Source organism: Manihot esculenta, chromosome 10 (genome assembly GCF_001659605.2).
Source record: "Manihot esculenta cultivar AM560-2 chromosome 10, M.esculenta_v8, whole genome shotgun sequence".
Taxonomy (NCBI): Eukaryota; Viridiplantae; Streptophyta; class Magnoliopsida; order Malpighiales; family Euphorbiaceae; genus Manihot; species Manihot esculenta.
The window spans coordinates 4473022-4488795 of NC_035170.2; the positions used below are offsets into that span (position 1 = coordinate 4473022).

Sequence of the window (15774 nt, forward strand, 5' to 3'; positions counted from 1 at the left end):
TTCTGCTCACTAGGCTTTATAGCTCACCCCTCTCCCTTAACCCCCAGGTTTGCAGGTACAGGGTAGACCATGAGGTCAGCAGGAGTAGAGTCATGTGTTATGTAATAGCTAGATGTGGACATGGATATGATGTAATGGAAAAGTATGATATAGAAATGTTATGTAATGATGCTTATGAAAGTTTAGAGTTGTGCTTGACCATAGTATTATGTTAATCCCTTTCTAGTACATGATCTTAATGTTTAATGATGATTATTATAAACCAAACTTAATTTATATTATGTCACCCCATTGGAGCATTGATGAGGGCTCCAAGGTGGAGTTAATGTTTATGTTTATATATAGTGCATGCACAGGTTGAGTTTGGTGATTGAATGGAAAGAAAAGTTCAAAATTTTTATGTATGTTGTTGATCATGTATGGGATTAAACAGATCCACAGAATGAATGTTTGGCTTGTTACGGGTCCCGACGGCCTTAAGCCGATCTGGATTCTAGCGCCGGTAGCGGTTCGATTTTCGAGTCGTTACGATACCCTACTTCCATAAAAGTTAAAAATATATTTTCTTGAAAAATATAATTCCAAAGAAGTAGAGTATTTTGAATCATATAAGGCTATAAAAAACAATAACTCAAATGGATATTGGATAAAAAAAAATCTAAATATTTCGATAATTTATATTTATATTCAATACTTCAAATTTTAAATAATAAAGTTAAAACTTTTCGATTTATTATAATTATAGTCAAAGAACTAAATTGAATTTATATAAATTAATGATAAATTATAATATAATCTCTAAAATTTTATATTATTAAAATATATAATTTTTTAATTTAAATTTTATATTAAAATTAAATATATTTTATATTTAATATATTATATTGAATAAATATTTATTATGAATAAAATTTTGTTATATTATATATCGCATATAAATAATATATATTAAAATATTTTGTTTATACTCAATATTATAAATTATGTGTATATTTTTTATATTCAAAAAATTTTACTTTCTATTAATAATATTTTAAATTAAATAAAATATTATACATTTTAAATGGTAAAATTTTATTTTTTTAACATCATATATAAATAATATATATTAAAATATTTTACTGAAGGCTTATACTCAATATTATAATTTATGTGTATATTTTTTATATTTGAAAATTTTTATTTCCTATTAATAATATTCTAAATAAAATGAAATATTATATATTTTAAATTGTAATTTTTTTTTATATTTTAAGTTTTTATTAATATCTATGATATTATATAGAAGTGAAAATAAAAAGTGAATAATGAGATTAATAAAAAATGATATTGTTGTAATAAAAATATATATTTAAGAACTACTTTAATATATAAATAGAACTTTAGGACTATATTATAATTTACCATTAACTTATTTTTTTTTAAATAGAATTTACCGTTAACTTATATAAATTCAATTTAGTTCTTTCTATAATTGTGAACATTTGAAATAGTTTGGATGTAAATTATCATATTCCAAACCTCCTTAAATCAAAAACAGGCACACACCAGAATGCCACAGCATACCAGAACATTTCTTGCATTCTTACAACTTAAAATCAATAAAGGAAATAAATGATTGGAAACTGTTTATGAACACACTACACCAAGTTTTCCTCACAATCTCAATAACATGGAAGAGGAGAAGAACAGAACAGTGGAAAAAGCAATCTCATGTCAACACCAAAACTACATAAATCATACTATTATCATCTTCCAATCAATCCTAATACATAACAAATATTTAACAATTGCATTTTGTTTAGAAGAATAAAAAGGTCTTAGCGATGATGATGACGATGATGACAACAACAATTGCAACAATCATACAGTTTTATTCCCTTTTTTTCCCTTCGCACTTTTAGAAAACTAGTTGCTTATAAAGGAAAATGGATGCATATATCAAATCTTTTTTCAATGAATCTCTTTTTATCAGTAATACCTAAAATGAAATTGTCCCCTGTGCTACCTGCTGCTTTCTCCGTTGACGGTTTCCTCTTCTGTGTGTGCTTCGTAGTTGTTAGTGACATGCCTAGATGTTGCTTTTTCCGTTGACAGTTTTCTCTTCTGTGTGCAAGTCATAGTTGTTATTGACAATGGGATCCATCCTAGGAGGACCATGATGCCTCCTTGATCCAGCTAGGGAAGCAGAGAATGAAAGCCGCTTCTTTGCAGAACCCACTGATGCCTTTTCTTGTGTCCCTTTCTTATACAGCCCTAATGGGCTCGGCAACCGAGATTTTGCCTTTGCTGACTTTGTGGACGACATGTAACTTGGAACAGAAGGTAAGCTAGCAAGGCTCTCATCATCTCTTACTGATGATCCCGCTATACTGTGCCTCCAATAATGCTCAGACTGGACACTGAGCAAACTCCTCGAGTCATCATCCTCACCCCAAACACTCTCTTTTGGGCTTGATGGTTTTGTGTTCCTGGTTAGTAATGATATAGAGTGCACTTTGAAAGAAGAAGTTGAAGGGGATCGGCGAATGGAAGGTCGGCTAACACTGGGTGAAAGCTTATTATCCCGGTTGAAATCACGAAGAGAGTAAGCTCTGCTGATTTCACCAATAGATATGGCAAGGCTTGTTGTGCTTTTAACAGAGGTATGGTCATTACTATAACGCTCGGACTGGACTCTGAACAAACTCCTTGAGTCATCATCCCCACCTCGAACACTCCCTTTTGGGCTTGATGGTTTTGTATTCCTGGTTAGTAATGATATAGAAGGCGCTTTGGAAGGATGAGTTGAAGGGGATCGAAGAAGGAGAGGTCGGTTAGACGTTAGGGGACTAGGTGAAAGCTTATTATCGCGGTTGAGATCACGAAGAGAGTAAGATCTGCTGATTTCATCAATAGACATGGCACGGCTTGCTGTGCTTTTAACAGAGGCATGATCATTAGTATCTACGGTGCTCCGGCTCTCCCACGGCCGGGCTGCCATCCATCTTTCTAACCAACTCCAACCCCACTGCGGATTATTTTGATCAATAAATGTTGGGTTTGCTGATTTTGAAGAGGTCTTCCATGTTTGCTGCTCAAAAAATTTATCACATGTTAGTTTTAATACTTGGTTTGAATTTCTCTACTTATTTTGAAGAGTTCTAAATATCAAAAAAATGCTCATACATGTTGTAGTGAAATTATAATCTGCATTGTAAAATAACTTTTATAAGGGGGGGAAAAACACTCGATTACCTGACGAGAGAATGCATAAGCCAATGCCCTTTCTCTTCTCATAGCAGCTTCTTGCTTTTGAAGTAAGCTTGCTTCAATTTGCTCCTTTGACTGCATGCTATCATCCCATTGTTCTCCAATCTGAAGTTAACATACAAGCAATTTAGAACTCAATATCAACAAAAGATATTTTTACATCTTTCAAGGCCAAGAGGGGATAATGTCTCCACTTATTTGATTAAAAAAGGAAGAGTAAAAATGCAATATCAAGTTTCCTTTGAAAGGAAGATTTCAGAGCTTGATAAAAGTACTTTATCAAATAAATGAGAAATTCTTTGGCAAACTCTTTGGATCAGTACAGTAAGTTCGTTTCAGAGTAAATCGAAAGTAAAACAACAAGATAATTGATTCTTCCAAATCCGAACGTCAGCGTTAATATTAAAGTACAGATGCTAGCAGGAAAAATGGTCTGGTGACATTTGCATACCTTGTCAAGAATAAACCAAAAGAATACAAGCATTACCTAGTTGCAGAAAGGCACACACGCACACGCACACATAGGTACATATATACTCTCACAAGAGTAATGGACTTGATGATAAAAAGTATGAATGAGCACACTTACAGCATCTTTCAACTTCTGAAGCTCTTTCTCACGTCTTTGTTGGAGCTGCCGCTGCAGGGCCTGGTTCTCCTCAGACATTCTGATCCTCCTTGCATGAATTTGAGACTGCACACGAGCAAGTGTCTGCATTGCTTGTAAGGTGTTAGTCGCTTGCCGTTTGACAGATTGGCCTTGTATTAACATCTTCAATCTCATCAATCCCTTCAAAGCTCGTAGTGCCCTCCTTGCCTGAAAACCAGAATAGAAAGAACCTATACTGCGTGTATATAAATGAGATCTAAGAGAACACAATATTATAATTGACATCGCAGCTTCAATGTATCCGTGATATTTACACACAGAGAGAGATTGACAGAAAAACCTACAGTTAGACATTATTTATGAAAAAGAAAAATCTGAATTCCAATGGAAGTATGATGCCTTGAGCATCATACTTCCATTGGAATTCAGATTTTTCTTTTTCATATATAATGTCTGGAGCATCAACTGTTTATATTAATTTGCACTACAAGTATTTCACAATCTCTAGCCTTTTCCCTCATCAAAATGCAGAAAATGTATACCCTCCGCATTAGGAATAAACACCAGATGCATATAAGTTTTACCATATTGAAACATTTATCATATTAGGAAAGAAATAAATAGAAACCCCTTGGAGTAAACAGAAGGGTACCAAATATCCTCTAAATGCCGTTTGAATCCTGATAGCAGCTTCTTCTTCGCTCAGTTTTTCAGAGTAACCTGACACACTAGTGAGCCGAACAACCTCAGCAGCAGCATGGGCAGCAGCAACAGCTGCCTCAGCAGCTGCAGCAGTGGCAATTGCCGCAGTATATGCAAGCTTGCACTGCTCGTTCTCAGCTTCAGTTAATTTCACATTTTCTACAGGGGGAGGAAGAAGAACAGCACGTGGTGGTGGAGGCGGAGGTGGCGGTGGTGGTGCTGGTGCTGGTGCTGATGCTGGTGCTGGTGCTGGTGCTGATGCTGATGCTGGGGGTGGAGGTGGAGGTGGAGGTGGAGGAGGGGCAGAAATTGCTAATGCAGTAGTTTCTTCACATTCAGAACAAAGCAGATCTAGATCCTTCTCTTGTTTCTTTGATTTGGATCTCTAGTTAAACAGAAAAGCAAAAAAAGTAAACCAATATTAATTTTAGATCATCAACAAATCTAAATAGTAAAAAGTAAATTATTGTGCTACAATCCAAAATTTCCAACAAAAACCTTAGGATTGAAAATTCTCTTCAAGGAAAAGAACCAACTCCCCCTTTTCCCCATTTCTTAATCATTCATGTCACCTGGGCTCTACATGAAATTTCAAAATACAAGTGAGATTAAACCATAAAGATTTATCAGAGATATTCAAATGTAAAATAAAGTAATCCGCCATTGAACAAAAGGTTGAAGATTACATCAAAACAGAAAAAATAAATGATCAAACTGCATTTGGAAAACAAGAAAGAAACCCTTGGAAACTTGACCTCAAAATGTGTTTGAACAATAAAAAAAATGTAAATTTTTTTTGAGGAAATCCCAATATTTAGAAACTAGATCTATCATAAACAATAATACAAATAATATGTTTAAAAAGGGGAATAATATTAAGAATGACATTAACTAAAGCACCATTTGTACAGAAATTGTGGAAAATTTCAACCAATTAGTCAAGAAAAGAAACAAACGCTCAAAAATCCAGATTCCAAAATTTACAAGATCTTCATAAAAGACACAAAAACCCAGGTCATAGTTTCCAATTTAGAAAGAAACCCATAAAGGGTTTAAGCCAACAAGAGTTGCCAGAACAAGACAACATTTAACAAATGTATAAAAAACAAACAAAAAAGCCAAATAAAATCCAAAAATTTACCTGTGCATGAAAAATTTTCAGATTTCTGTAACTAGGGAAACATTCTCATCTCTCTCTCTCTCTCTCTCTCTCTCTCTGGGCAGAGAAATGAGAAGCATCAAAAGAAGTAAATGACCACGCGGCTCCTGTGACGAGAGAGAGAGAGAGATGTTGCCAAAGAAAGCTTTCAACAAACAGAAATCGATCGATCGATCAATAACAACTTGGATTGGATAGTTTGAGGTGATATGCAATGGGACCCAATAAATTTTGAAGAATTCTTCCAAAATTAAGAACAAATGGAAAACCAGAAATGGCAAAAATGAGAGACCATTTGCTGTCTTTTCGGTTCTTACTTCCTCGAAGTTCTAAATTAAAAAATAAAATAAATTAAAACAGTTGTAGTTTTTCCGCTCTTCTTCACGGGTAGTTTTTTCCGTTGGGATTATGTTCTGTTTGTTTATTTGGCATTTTCCAAGTAATCACGTTGTTCCTTTAACCAATCACAACTTTCTTTATTATTTTTTTTATAAAAAAGAAAAAAAATACTATTTAATCCTTTCCCTAATAAAAAACTAATTACTTAGTCTATTTATTTTTAAAAATATATTAAATCATTCTTATAAATTTGAAAATTCAACATGTTTCATCCTGCTAAATTTTAGCATTATTATTGTTAGTTTTAACATTTTGAATTTATTCTTTATCGAGCCAATAGAATTATCAATTTAATTTGATTTGATTAATTTTTTTATTTAATTTAATTTAATTTTTATTTTAAAGTTTTTTATTCTTTTTCAGTTCGGTTAAATTTAATTTATATATCAATTTTAAATTTAAATAAATTCTAATTTAATAAAATAATTTTTTAAAAAAAATTATATGTTAAATTAAAGTTAGAAATTCAGGAAAAATATTAAATAATTTTAAAAAAATATGAAATTAATTATTCAGCTTCTATTTTACTAATAAAATAATCATTTCGTTAATTTTATAGGTAATCAACTTAAATGAAAAAGGTTAAATTATTGCAAATATTAAAACGGTTATAAATATTATAATTGAAAGATTAAATTCTCATAAAAAATAAAATTTAAGAGATTAAATTATTATAATTTAATAATAAATTTTAAATAAAATAAAATCTTAAAAAATAAATTGTTTCTTATTAATATAACATAAATTAAAGGGTAATTTACGATTTAGTCCCTGGGTATTGCCATTATTAATAAGTCAGTCCCTGTATTTTCAGAAACCTATTAAAACGTCCTTATGTTTTATTTCCGTCAACGAAATAGTCCTTCCGTCCTATTTTCCGTTAAAATTAGATAAAGGAAGAGAGAGAAAATTTTTAAAATCCAATTTTACCCTCAAATAAAATCATTTATTTAGTTCTTGTATATTGTAATTATTAACAAATTAGTCCTTACATTTTCAAAAATCTATTAAAATATTTTTATCTTTTTTCATATCTATTAAAACGTCCTTATTATTTTTTTTCATCAATGAAATAGTCCCTATCTTTTCTCACATCTATTAAAACATCCTTATCGTTTATTTAAGTCAACGAAATAGTCTCTCCTCATCGTTTCTTTCTGTCAACGAAATCGTCTCTCCCTATATTTTTAGAAATATATTAAAACGTCCTTATTGTTTCTTTTTGTCAACGAAATAGTCTCTATCTTTTCTTAGATCTATTAAAACATCCTTATTGTTTCTTTTTATCAACAAAATAGTCCATATCTTTTCTTTCCTCTTCCTCCTCCGAAAAAGAAGAAGAAGAAGAAGAAGAAGAAGAAGAGAAAGAAGAAAAAGAAGAAGAAGGAGAAGAAGAAGAAGAAGAAGGAGAAGAAGAAGAAGAAGGAGAGAAAGAAGAAAAAGAAGAAGAAGAAGGAGAAGAAGGAGAAGAATGAGAAGAAGAAGAAGAAGAAAAAGAAGAAAAAGAAACAAAAGAAGAAAAAGGAGAAGAAGCAGAAGAAGAAGGAGAAAAAACAGAAGCTGAAGAAGAAAAAGGAGAAGAAGCAGAAGAAGAAGAAGCAAAAGAAAGAAGAATTGATGAAGAAGAAAAGGAAGGAGGAGGAGGAGAAAAATAATTGGGGGTAATTTAGTCTTTTACTATATTTTTAACGGCAAAAATAGACAGAAGGACTATTTCGTTGACGGAGAGAAAACATAAGGACGTTTTAATAGGTTTCTGAAAATACAGGGACTGACTTGTTAATAATGGCAATATTCAGGGACTAAATCGTAAATTACCCTAAATTAAATTATAAATTTTATTAAAATTCAAAATATTATTAAAAATTTATTATTTAGTTTATACACTGGGAAAAAATTCATTAATTTATTTTTTAATTTTTAAAAAATATATCAAAATATTTATAAAATTTTAAAAAATTACTGTAATTAATTTTTTTATTAATTTAAAATATTAAATATTTTATTATTTAATTCTTATAATTTTAAAAAAATTTATTAATTAATCTCTGAATTTTATAAAAAAATCTTATATTGAAATATTTGAGTAATTATTTAATAAATTTTTAAAATTTTAAAAATATTTTTATGTAGTTTTTAAAATTAATAAATTAAGTAATGAATTTTGTGATAGTATAAGAATTGATTATTTTTATATTTTGTTTTATGAGAAAATTATTTTATAGTTTACCCACAATTGAAGGCATGTTGTCTTTAGGTTGAGAAGAAAACATTAAACTGAGAGAGTTTGGGTCATCAATATGAAAGCCGATCCAAATAAATTAAAGTGAAAAATTCTATATTAATATATATAATTCATCTTATTTTAGATAATTTTTTTTGGAGTAATTAAAAAAAATATATTATAATTTAATACTTCTTTCAAATAGTTCTATAATTTAATTTATGATAAAAAAAATTATATAATTTTACTTTGTTAATAATGTGAGATTTTTTTATTTAACATAGTTAATAATACTTAAAAATTAATTAAAAATATTTTTTAATTAAAATAAATTACATTTTAATTTTTAAAATTTTATAAATTTATAAATTTAATTATAAATCTTTATTTTATAATAAAATAGTCCATTTAATTATAATTTATTCTTACATTTTTATAAATTGGTCCCTCAATATTATAATTATTTACAAATAAATATTTATGTATTTTTTTAAATTAATCTCACATGTTTATTAAATTTAATATTTTAAAATAAATTAATAAAATAAAAATTAAATAAAAAATCTTGACAAAATATGTATCTAAATTTAAGTTCAAAGAGTTTTTCTAATTCAACTTTCCCTTCTCATTGATTTTTTTTTATTAATTAAGACAAAAAGAAAGTATGAGATTTTTTATTTTATTTTATTATTTTTTACATATAAAATATTAAAATTTAATAAATTAAGAGACTGGTTTATAAATATAAGGACTGATTAGTAATTATAATGTTTAGGATTAATCTATAAAAATATAAAGATTAATTTTAAATAAAAATATAAAATTTAAATAAAAAATTATTTTATTAATCAAATAAAATTTAATGGATTAAATTTAAAATTTTAAAAATTTAAATATAATTTATTACCATTAAATAAAATTTAATGAGTTAAATAATGTGGTAATTTTTTATAATTATCTGAATTTTTTTAAATTTTAAATTACATGATTGTATTAGACGATATATCCGAGAGAGTGGTAGAAATTAATAATAGTAATAATAATAAAATTGAAAAATCCAACACTAAATTAGCCAACACAATTACAGAGCAGTCTTCGACAGCGGGAAACAAGGAAAGGAAACCTTTTGCAACCCGCTGCAAAGGTGGGTCCTACAACTGAAAGTTCTCAAACCCATTCGACGGCTCTTCCCGCTACCTCTGTGGACAACTGGTGCTTCATCGGAGACAACCGCCCGGAACATGGGTGGCGGAGCTTGTCGCTTCTGTCTTTCCCTTATGTCATTGAGCTCCATTTTCGTCGGAATCTTCCCCACTCCAATCAAGAACTTACGCTGTTTCCTTGAATTGCCTGAAGACGAAGAGCGTATCAAACTTTTGGTTGCCTCCGGTGGAGAAGACTTGGAGGTTAGTAAATTTGATGAAACCTTATTGTTTTCCTTCAACAACCCAGCTGAACTCATAGAAGGAGGAGGAGGTTGTTCAGTTTTGCAGATTAAGATTTTACCGCAGAAGATGACATTATCTGGGGCAAAGGAGTCAGTTTCCAATGAGCTTGGAATCTCAGAGAACTCAAAGAGAAAGTCCTCATGAGAGTCGTCTGAGCCTTGTGGATCATGAAGTTCTGTAATGGATTCATTTTGCTGGTGGGAGAGTGGAAGGTCAGACAAAGAAATTGTGTCTTGATCATCACTAAAATCTTCCATTGTTGTTGGAGCTTAACATTCTGGTCGAAAGGAGAGTAACAGAAAGAGAATGGTTGATGGGTGACAGCAAAGCAGACATAAACATGCATGTATATATAAAAGAAGAGAGGATAGAAAAGGACAAAAGGGGTTATTGGAGAGATGATGTTGCGTTTATGTTAAGGTTTTTGGGGAAGTCAAAGGATTAAATTGTTCAGAAAAAGGACATTATAGCAGAAGCAGGGTTTCTTGTAGGGTTTTAAAAAGACAAGATAGAGGTATACGTGAAGAAGAAGCAGCAGCGGATCCACCATTTGAAAAATGGAATATGAAAAAAATAGAGGGGGCATTCCGAGAATTGAACTCGGGACCTCTCGCACCCTAAGCGAGAATCATACCACTAGACCAAATGCCCAAGTGCGTAGAGCTAACTTCTTTAACTTAAATACAGAAAAAATAAACTAATATTTTCAAGGAAAAATATAGAAAAATATTTTTTAAAATATATTAAAACGTTTTTAATATTTTAAAAAATATATAAATTAGTTATTTTTTAATTTTAATTATTAAATATTTTACTATTTAATTATTATAATTTGAAGAAATTTATTAATTAACTTTTTAATTTATAAAAAATTTATTAATTAATTTTTTTTATAATATTTAACCGTTAAAATGAATGAATATTATAATTAATAAATAAATAAAATAAAATTTTTTTTAATTAATTGAATATATATACTGTGTAAAAATAAAAACTAGGAAATTGCTAAAGCTAATTAAACTTTAAAATAAAATCTCAATTGTATATGTTTTGACGATTTTATCTAAGCACATTGATCTTTGTAACACATAGACTTACCATAGCCATTTTTCTAACCAGAAGGTAATTATATAAATTTCCCTTCAAAAAACCTTAAATTGAAATAACTTAATTCTAAATTTCCCACTATTTATTTTTTGCCCTAATTTTTTTTTTCACCGTATCTTCTTAGCTTTCTTTTCACTCTAAATACCTTCTATTCCTATGTAACTGTGTGACTACACGCATCTAAGGAATAATCTTTATGTATTTTTATATTAAAAAAATTATAAAAAATATTTTATAATTTCATGCATTTTCATTGCAGGATTTGAATTTCACTCTGTAACAAAGTGGTATTTTAGATCAAGGCTCCATCCTACTTAGCTGATTGCTTTAGCTAATGCGGCAAAAAAAAATATTTTTTAAACTTTTTAATTAATTAATTTTTTCAACACTTTTTATATTGGTAAGTGCAATGTTTTATATCATTATGGATCATAAATTTTTTGGTGATATTACAAAATCAAAAATTATAATTCTCCATATTTTAAAAATTAATAATACTTATTATAAGTTTAAAATTAATTGTCAATTTAATTGATAAAAAATGGAATAGTTCAGTCTAATTTAAAATATAATTAATCTATCGACTAATGAACTTGACCATTTTTTATTAGCTAAATTAATTATTGACCTTTCGTCTTGTACATGATAAATATAATTAATATTTTAAATACAGAAAATCATAATTTATTATTTTTTAAACTAATACAACTATAATTCTGATTGATGACCGCTGGATTTCTTCACTCCGGTCTGGGGCCAGGACCATGGTACCAGCCCACTATATGGAGGCCTTCAAGTCTCCCGCATGAATCATGTCCGGTCCCCTCAGCTTCAAGACAGGACTCCAGTTAGCTTTCTCAATCAGGCCGACCCAGTCCATACGGCCCATTAAGCAGACCCTATCTGGGTTCAGCTTTAATTCTATCTTTAGGCCCAGCTCGGAATCAGGAAGGAGATCAACCCATCTGTCTTGTGGGTCCATCCGCATGCGCGTCCAGGAAGAATCAAAGGCCGTTACACATGGGGCAGGAATATGATATTCTCATACGTCCGTATCAACGTGGCAGGGACAGGTGGCCCAATGATAGGTAGTTTGTTATACGTCACTAGCGGACAAAAGGAAGGGGATAAATGGAGAAACACTCTCCTCAAGAGAAAAAAAGGTTTTTCTAACTTCACAAAACCCCTGTAAAACACTACTTTCTGGATCTCAGATTATCAATTGGCGCCGTATGTGGGAACGAAGGAGATCTTTTCATCACCGGAGTTCCACTCTAAACACACCCACTGAGATCCACGATGGCTAACCACAATGAAAACAACACCGTTAACACTCCCAATGACCTGAGCTCTGCCCAGGAGGGGCAGCAGTTCTCTTTTTCCAGTCCTACAACTCCAAACAACCAACCACCTATCTCTTTCAACCCCTCGCCAAACCTAGCAGGGAATGTGCCCGCCGCTGCCTTGTCCAACCAAGACCTCCAAACCATCGCCTTTCAGTTACAAAACACCGCCCACTGGTTGGGGCAGATGATGCAACAACGGAGCCTCAGTACCCCAATAAACGTGTTGCCGGTGGTAGAAGAGCCCTGGACCAATGAACCTCAGCCTACCTTCAACCATCTCCAAATCGTCAGCCGAGAAACCGAAGATGGGGGGAGAAGAACCGGAGAAGAGGAAGAGCCGAAAGCTCGAGTTCATGGAAGGAGGGTGAGGGAAATGATTGAGAATGATGAGGCCGACAGTTATTCTGCCGGAACAACCAAGCGGACGAGAAGCAAAGCGGAGGAAGAGGAGTACCGCCAGGAGAAGAAACCCAGGCAGGAGGAGGAGAATATAGACCGAAAGTTGCAAAAAATGAGAGAGCAGCTCTTGGCCGAGTTGGAAACGAAAGATCAGAATCAAACTCTCCTGCCCACCTCTTCACCCTTCTTGAAGTGGGTGCAGTAGGAGATACGGGAGACACGGGAGTCCATGCTCCAGCAATATCCATATCTGTTTTAAGGTTAGGTTTTCCCCATTGCTATGTTTATGTGTTTATGTGTGTCGTTGTTTGAGGAACATTCGGGGACAAATGGTCTGAAGGGGGGGAGAATGTAATACCCGGCTCGAGTCCGGCCTCAGAATTCCTGTAGTTTGGTGGAATCTCGGGAGTCGGAACCCTCGAGAAGGGTAATACATATGTTTTTCTTATGTATTTTGACTTGTTTGAAGGTTTTAAGTATAAAGGAAAATGAGTTTTTGAAAGAAAAGAGCCAAGGGAGAAAATGGCAAGTTCGGCCGCCGAAGGTGACTTTCGGCCGCCGAACCTTGCATGGTTTCGGATTCACGTTTGGCCGCCGAAGGTGGTCTGGCCAGCCACCTATAAAAGGGTGCCAAGTCGGTGGAAGGATGATATTTTGCTTCCATCTTCAGCCAGAGGTGAGTCCAACACCCTCCCTAGTTGACTTTCATGATCTTGCTCAAATCGTGTAAGGTTTTGAAGAGTTTTCATGTGTTTTTGAAGGTTTTGAGAGTTTTGAGCAAAAGAACCAAGTTTTGAAGTTTGGAGAGTTGTGAGGAGATTTCTCCATATCTCCACGTTAGGATCACTTGATCTCTTGTTTGGAAGAGGTACGGACTAGAGGAACCCCAGAGAGCAGCAGTGAGCACTGTTTCAGAACCTGCAGAGTTAGTACAGAGTCAGCCAGAGGTGAGTGGAACTTCTCTTTTCAGAACTAAACTGCTTTGAGCATATGTCATGCATCATCAGATGATAGTAGGATGTTTGCATTAGTTTCACGAAGATGACGCATTGCATAATATGATGTATATGAGGCTGTGGATAGACCAAGGCGACTCCAATAGCCCAAGCTCTGTTATAAGACCTGGCCTGGCCAGGCAGCCATCTGTAGGTAAGACCTGACTAGAGCAGGCAGCAGAGATAGTAAGACCTGGCTGGGCCAGGCAGGCAGAGTTGTAAGACCTGGCCGGGCCAGGCATATTGAGGTTGTAAGACCTGGCTAGGCCAGACATCCTTTCAGTGGGATTTTTGGTGGTCATGTCTATCCCTGAGATGATGTGATGTAGTGCATTTCATGAGATCATGTTTTCAAATTATGGTTTCTAGTTCTGCTCATTGGGCTTGTATAGCTCATCCCTCTCCCCTATCCCCCAGGTTTGCAGGTTCAGAGTCCAGAGGGAGTCCAGCAGGGTTTGCAAGAAGAAGAGTTATGTAATAGCTAGTGTGGACATGTACATGTAAAGAGATAATGTATAGTGTGTAGCTTTGTGCTTGACTTATAAGAGTTGTAATCCCTTGTTGTAGACTCATGATCAGTTTATGTATGTTTCTTTTATTGTTAATGAATATGAGAAAACCAGGCTTAACATTATGAGTTGATAGACCAGAAATAGTGCATGCACAGGTTAAGCCCTGGAGGAAAGAAAAGTTTTAATGGTTTGAAAGAAACCATATGATCATGTATGGGATTTCACAGGTACACAGACAGTATAGCAGGCTTACTACGGGTCCCGGCGACCTTAAGTTGATCTGGATCCTAGTGCCGATAGCAGTTCGGTTTTCGGGCTGTTACAGATTGGTATCAGAGCCCTAGGTTCACATGGTCGGACCTATATAGATAAAGTTGGGCTCATAAAGGTTTAGTGGGTCAAGCACAATAGGAAAACATGTCCACTAGGATAGGATGTTAGTCCTGTCTATCTGATGATGTGCAATGCCATGATGCATGTGCATTTTTTTTATATGTGTTGCTTATGTGCTCTGTTATGTGTTGTTTTCCAGAGAGAGTTAAGATGCAAGGACCTCATCGATCTGCGAGATTGACTGGAGTCCCACCTGAAAGTGAGGGTACAGCTGCTCGTCCTCCTGCATTGCCAAGGGCAAGGACTCACAGGTCAAACAGGGAGGGAACGTCAAGAGACCCGAGAAGGTCTTCTGACGAGAGCAGAAGAGGAATAGGTAGAGGGGGAAGATCAGAAGAAGAGAGAGTTGCTATGGAGGAGGATCAGAGTAGAGATGTACGTATGGGTATAGGAAGGTCAGAAGAAGGTATGGAGGAGTCCCAGGGAGGCGCGCAGGCCTCGGGGTTTGGCTATCCACCCTTTCCACAGGGCCCCGGGTATCCGATGGGAGGCACGTCGGATTACTCCAGCTTTGCCCCATATCCACCCTACATGCCATATATGCCCTATCCTTCCTTCTATCCACCATATCACATGTATCCACCCCCACCTTTTTATCCAAGTTCAGCAGCGCCTGAATCCATAGAAACAGTACCTCCACCACCACCACCTGAACCAGTAGCCCCTGTTGTTGAAGCACAACCCAGTTCTTCAGGGGGAAATAAGGTGAAGATGACGGAGTACTTAAAGTTGGATGCTCCTAAATTCAACATGGGAGATGATCCCTTTGAGTATCTTAGTGCAGTCAGAATGATAACAAGTGAGTTGGGAGCAGATGAGAGCAGGGCCATTGAGATGGCAGGGTTCACATTAAAATGCAAGAAAGCCAGAAAATGGTTCAAGAACTATGTGGACCCCAGAATAGACAGTATGACATGGGAAGAGTTCGCCAATGAATTTGCTGGGTGGGCTTTCCCTGGCAATTCCAGGGAGCTAAAGGTTGTGGAGTTTGAACAGTTGAGACAGATGGAGGAGATGAGTGTTGATGAGTATACAGATAAGTTCCTGGAATTGTTACCATATGTGGGACAGGCGTATGATACGGATCAGAAGAAGGCAAAGAGATATGCCACGAGGCTTCATCCCAGGTATTTCTCCTTGATTCTCCACGCGGAGAAGGAGAGTTTCCACTCCATTGTGGATGCTGCTCGAAAGATGGAGGCCAGTGCCATAAGTCAGGGAGTAGTCA

At 33.9% G+C, this 15774-nt stretch overlaps 1 protein-coding gene and 1 non-coding gene across 3 annotated transcripts; both read right to left on the reverse strand.

The window, feature by feature from the left end:
- Positions 1 to 1714: 1714 nt before the first annotated feature.
- Positions 1715 to 6092, reverse strand: LOC110624491 (protein IQ-DOMAIN 3). Of its 2 annotated transcripts, XM_021769669.2 has the most exons (6): positions 5706 to 6092; positions 5063 to 5143; positions 4515 to 4949; positions 3842 to 4069; positions 3238 to 3357; positions 1715 to 3073 (listed from the first exon to the last, which is right to left on the reverse strand). In XM_021769669.2, the coding sequence occupies exons 2-6, from the start codon at positions 5114 to 5116 to the stop codon at positions 2072 to 2074; spliced, it is 1839 nt and encodes a 612-aa protein (XP_021625361.1). In that variant the 5' UTR covers positions 5117 to 5143; positions 5706 to 6092; the 3' UTR covers positions 1715 to 2071. The 2 variants fall into 2 exon arrangements, with proteins under 2 accessions (XP_021625361.1, XP_043816581.1); XM_043960646.1 differs by lacking the exons at positions 5063 to 5143; positions 5706 to 6092 and having other exon boundaries at positions 3842 to 4272; positions 4327 to 4655.
- Positions 6093 to 10373: 4281 nt separating this feature from the next.
- On the reverse strand, positions 10374 to 10445 carry TRNAP-AGG. Its single transcript has one exon. It is a non-coding gene; the product is annotated as a tRNA-Pro (tRNA).
- Between the last annotated feature and the right edge of the window lie 5329 nt (positions 10446 to 15774).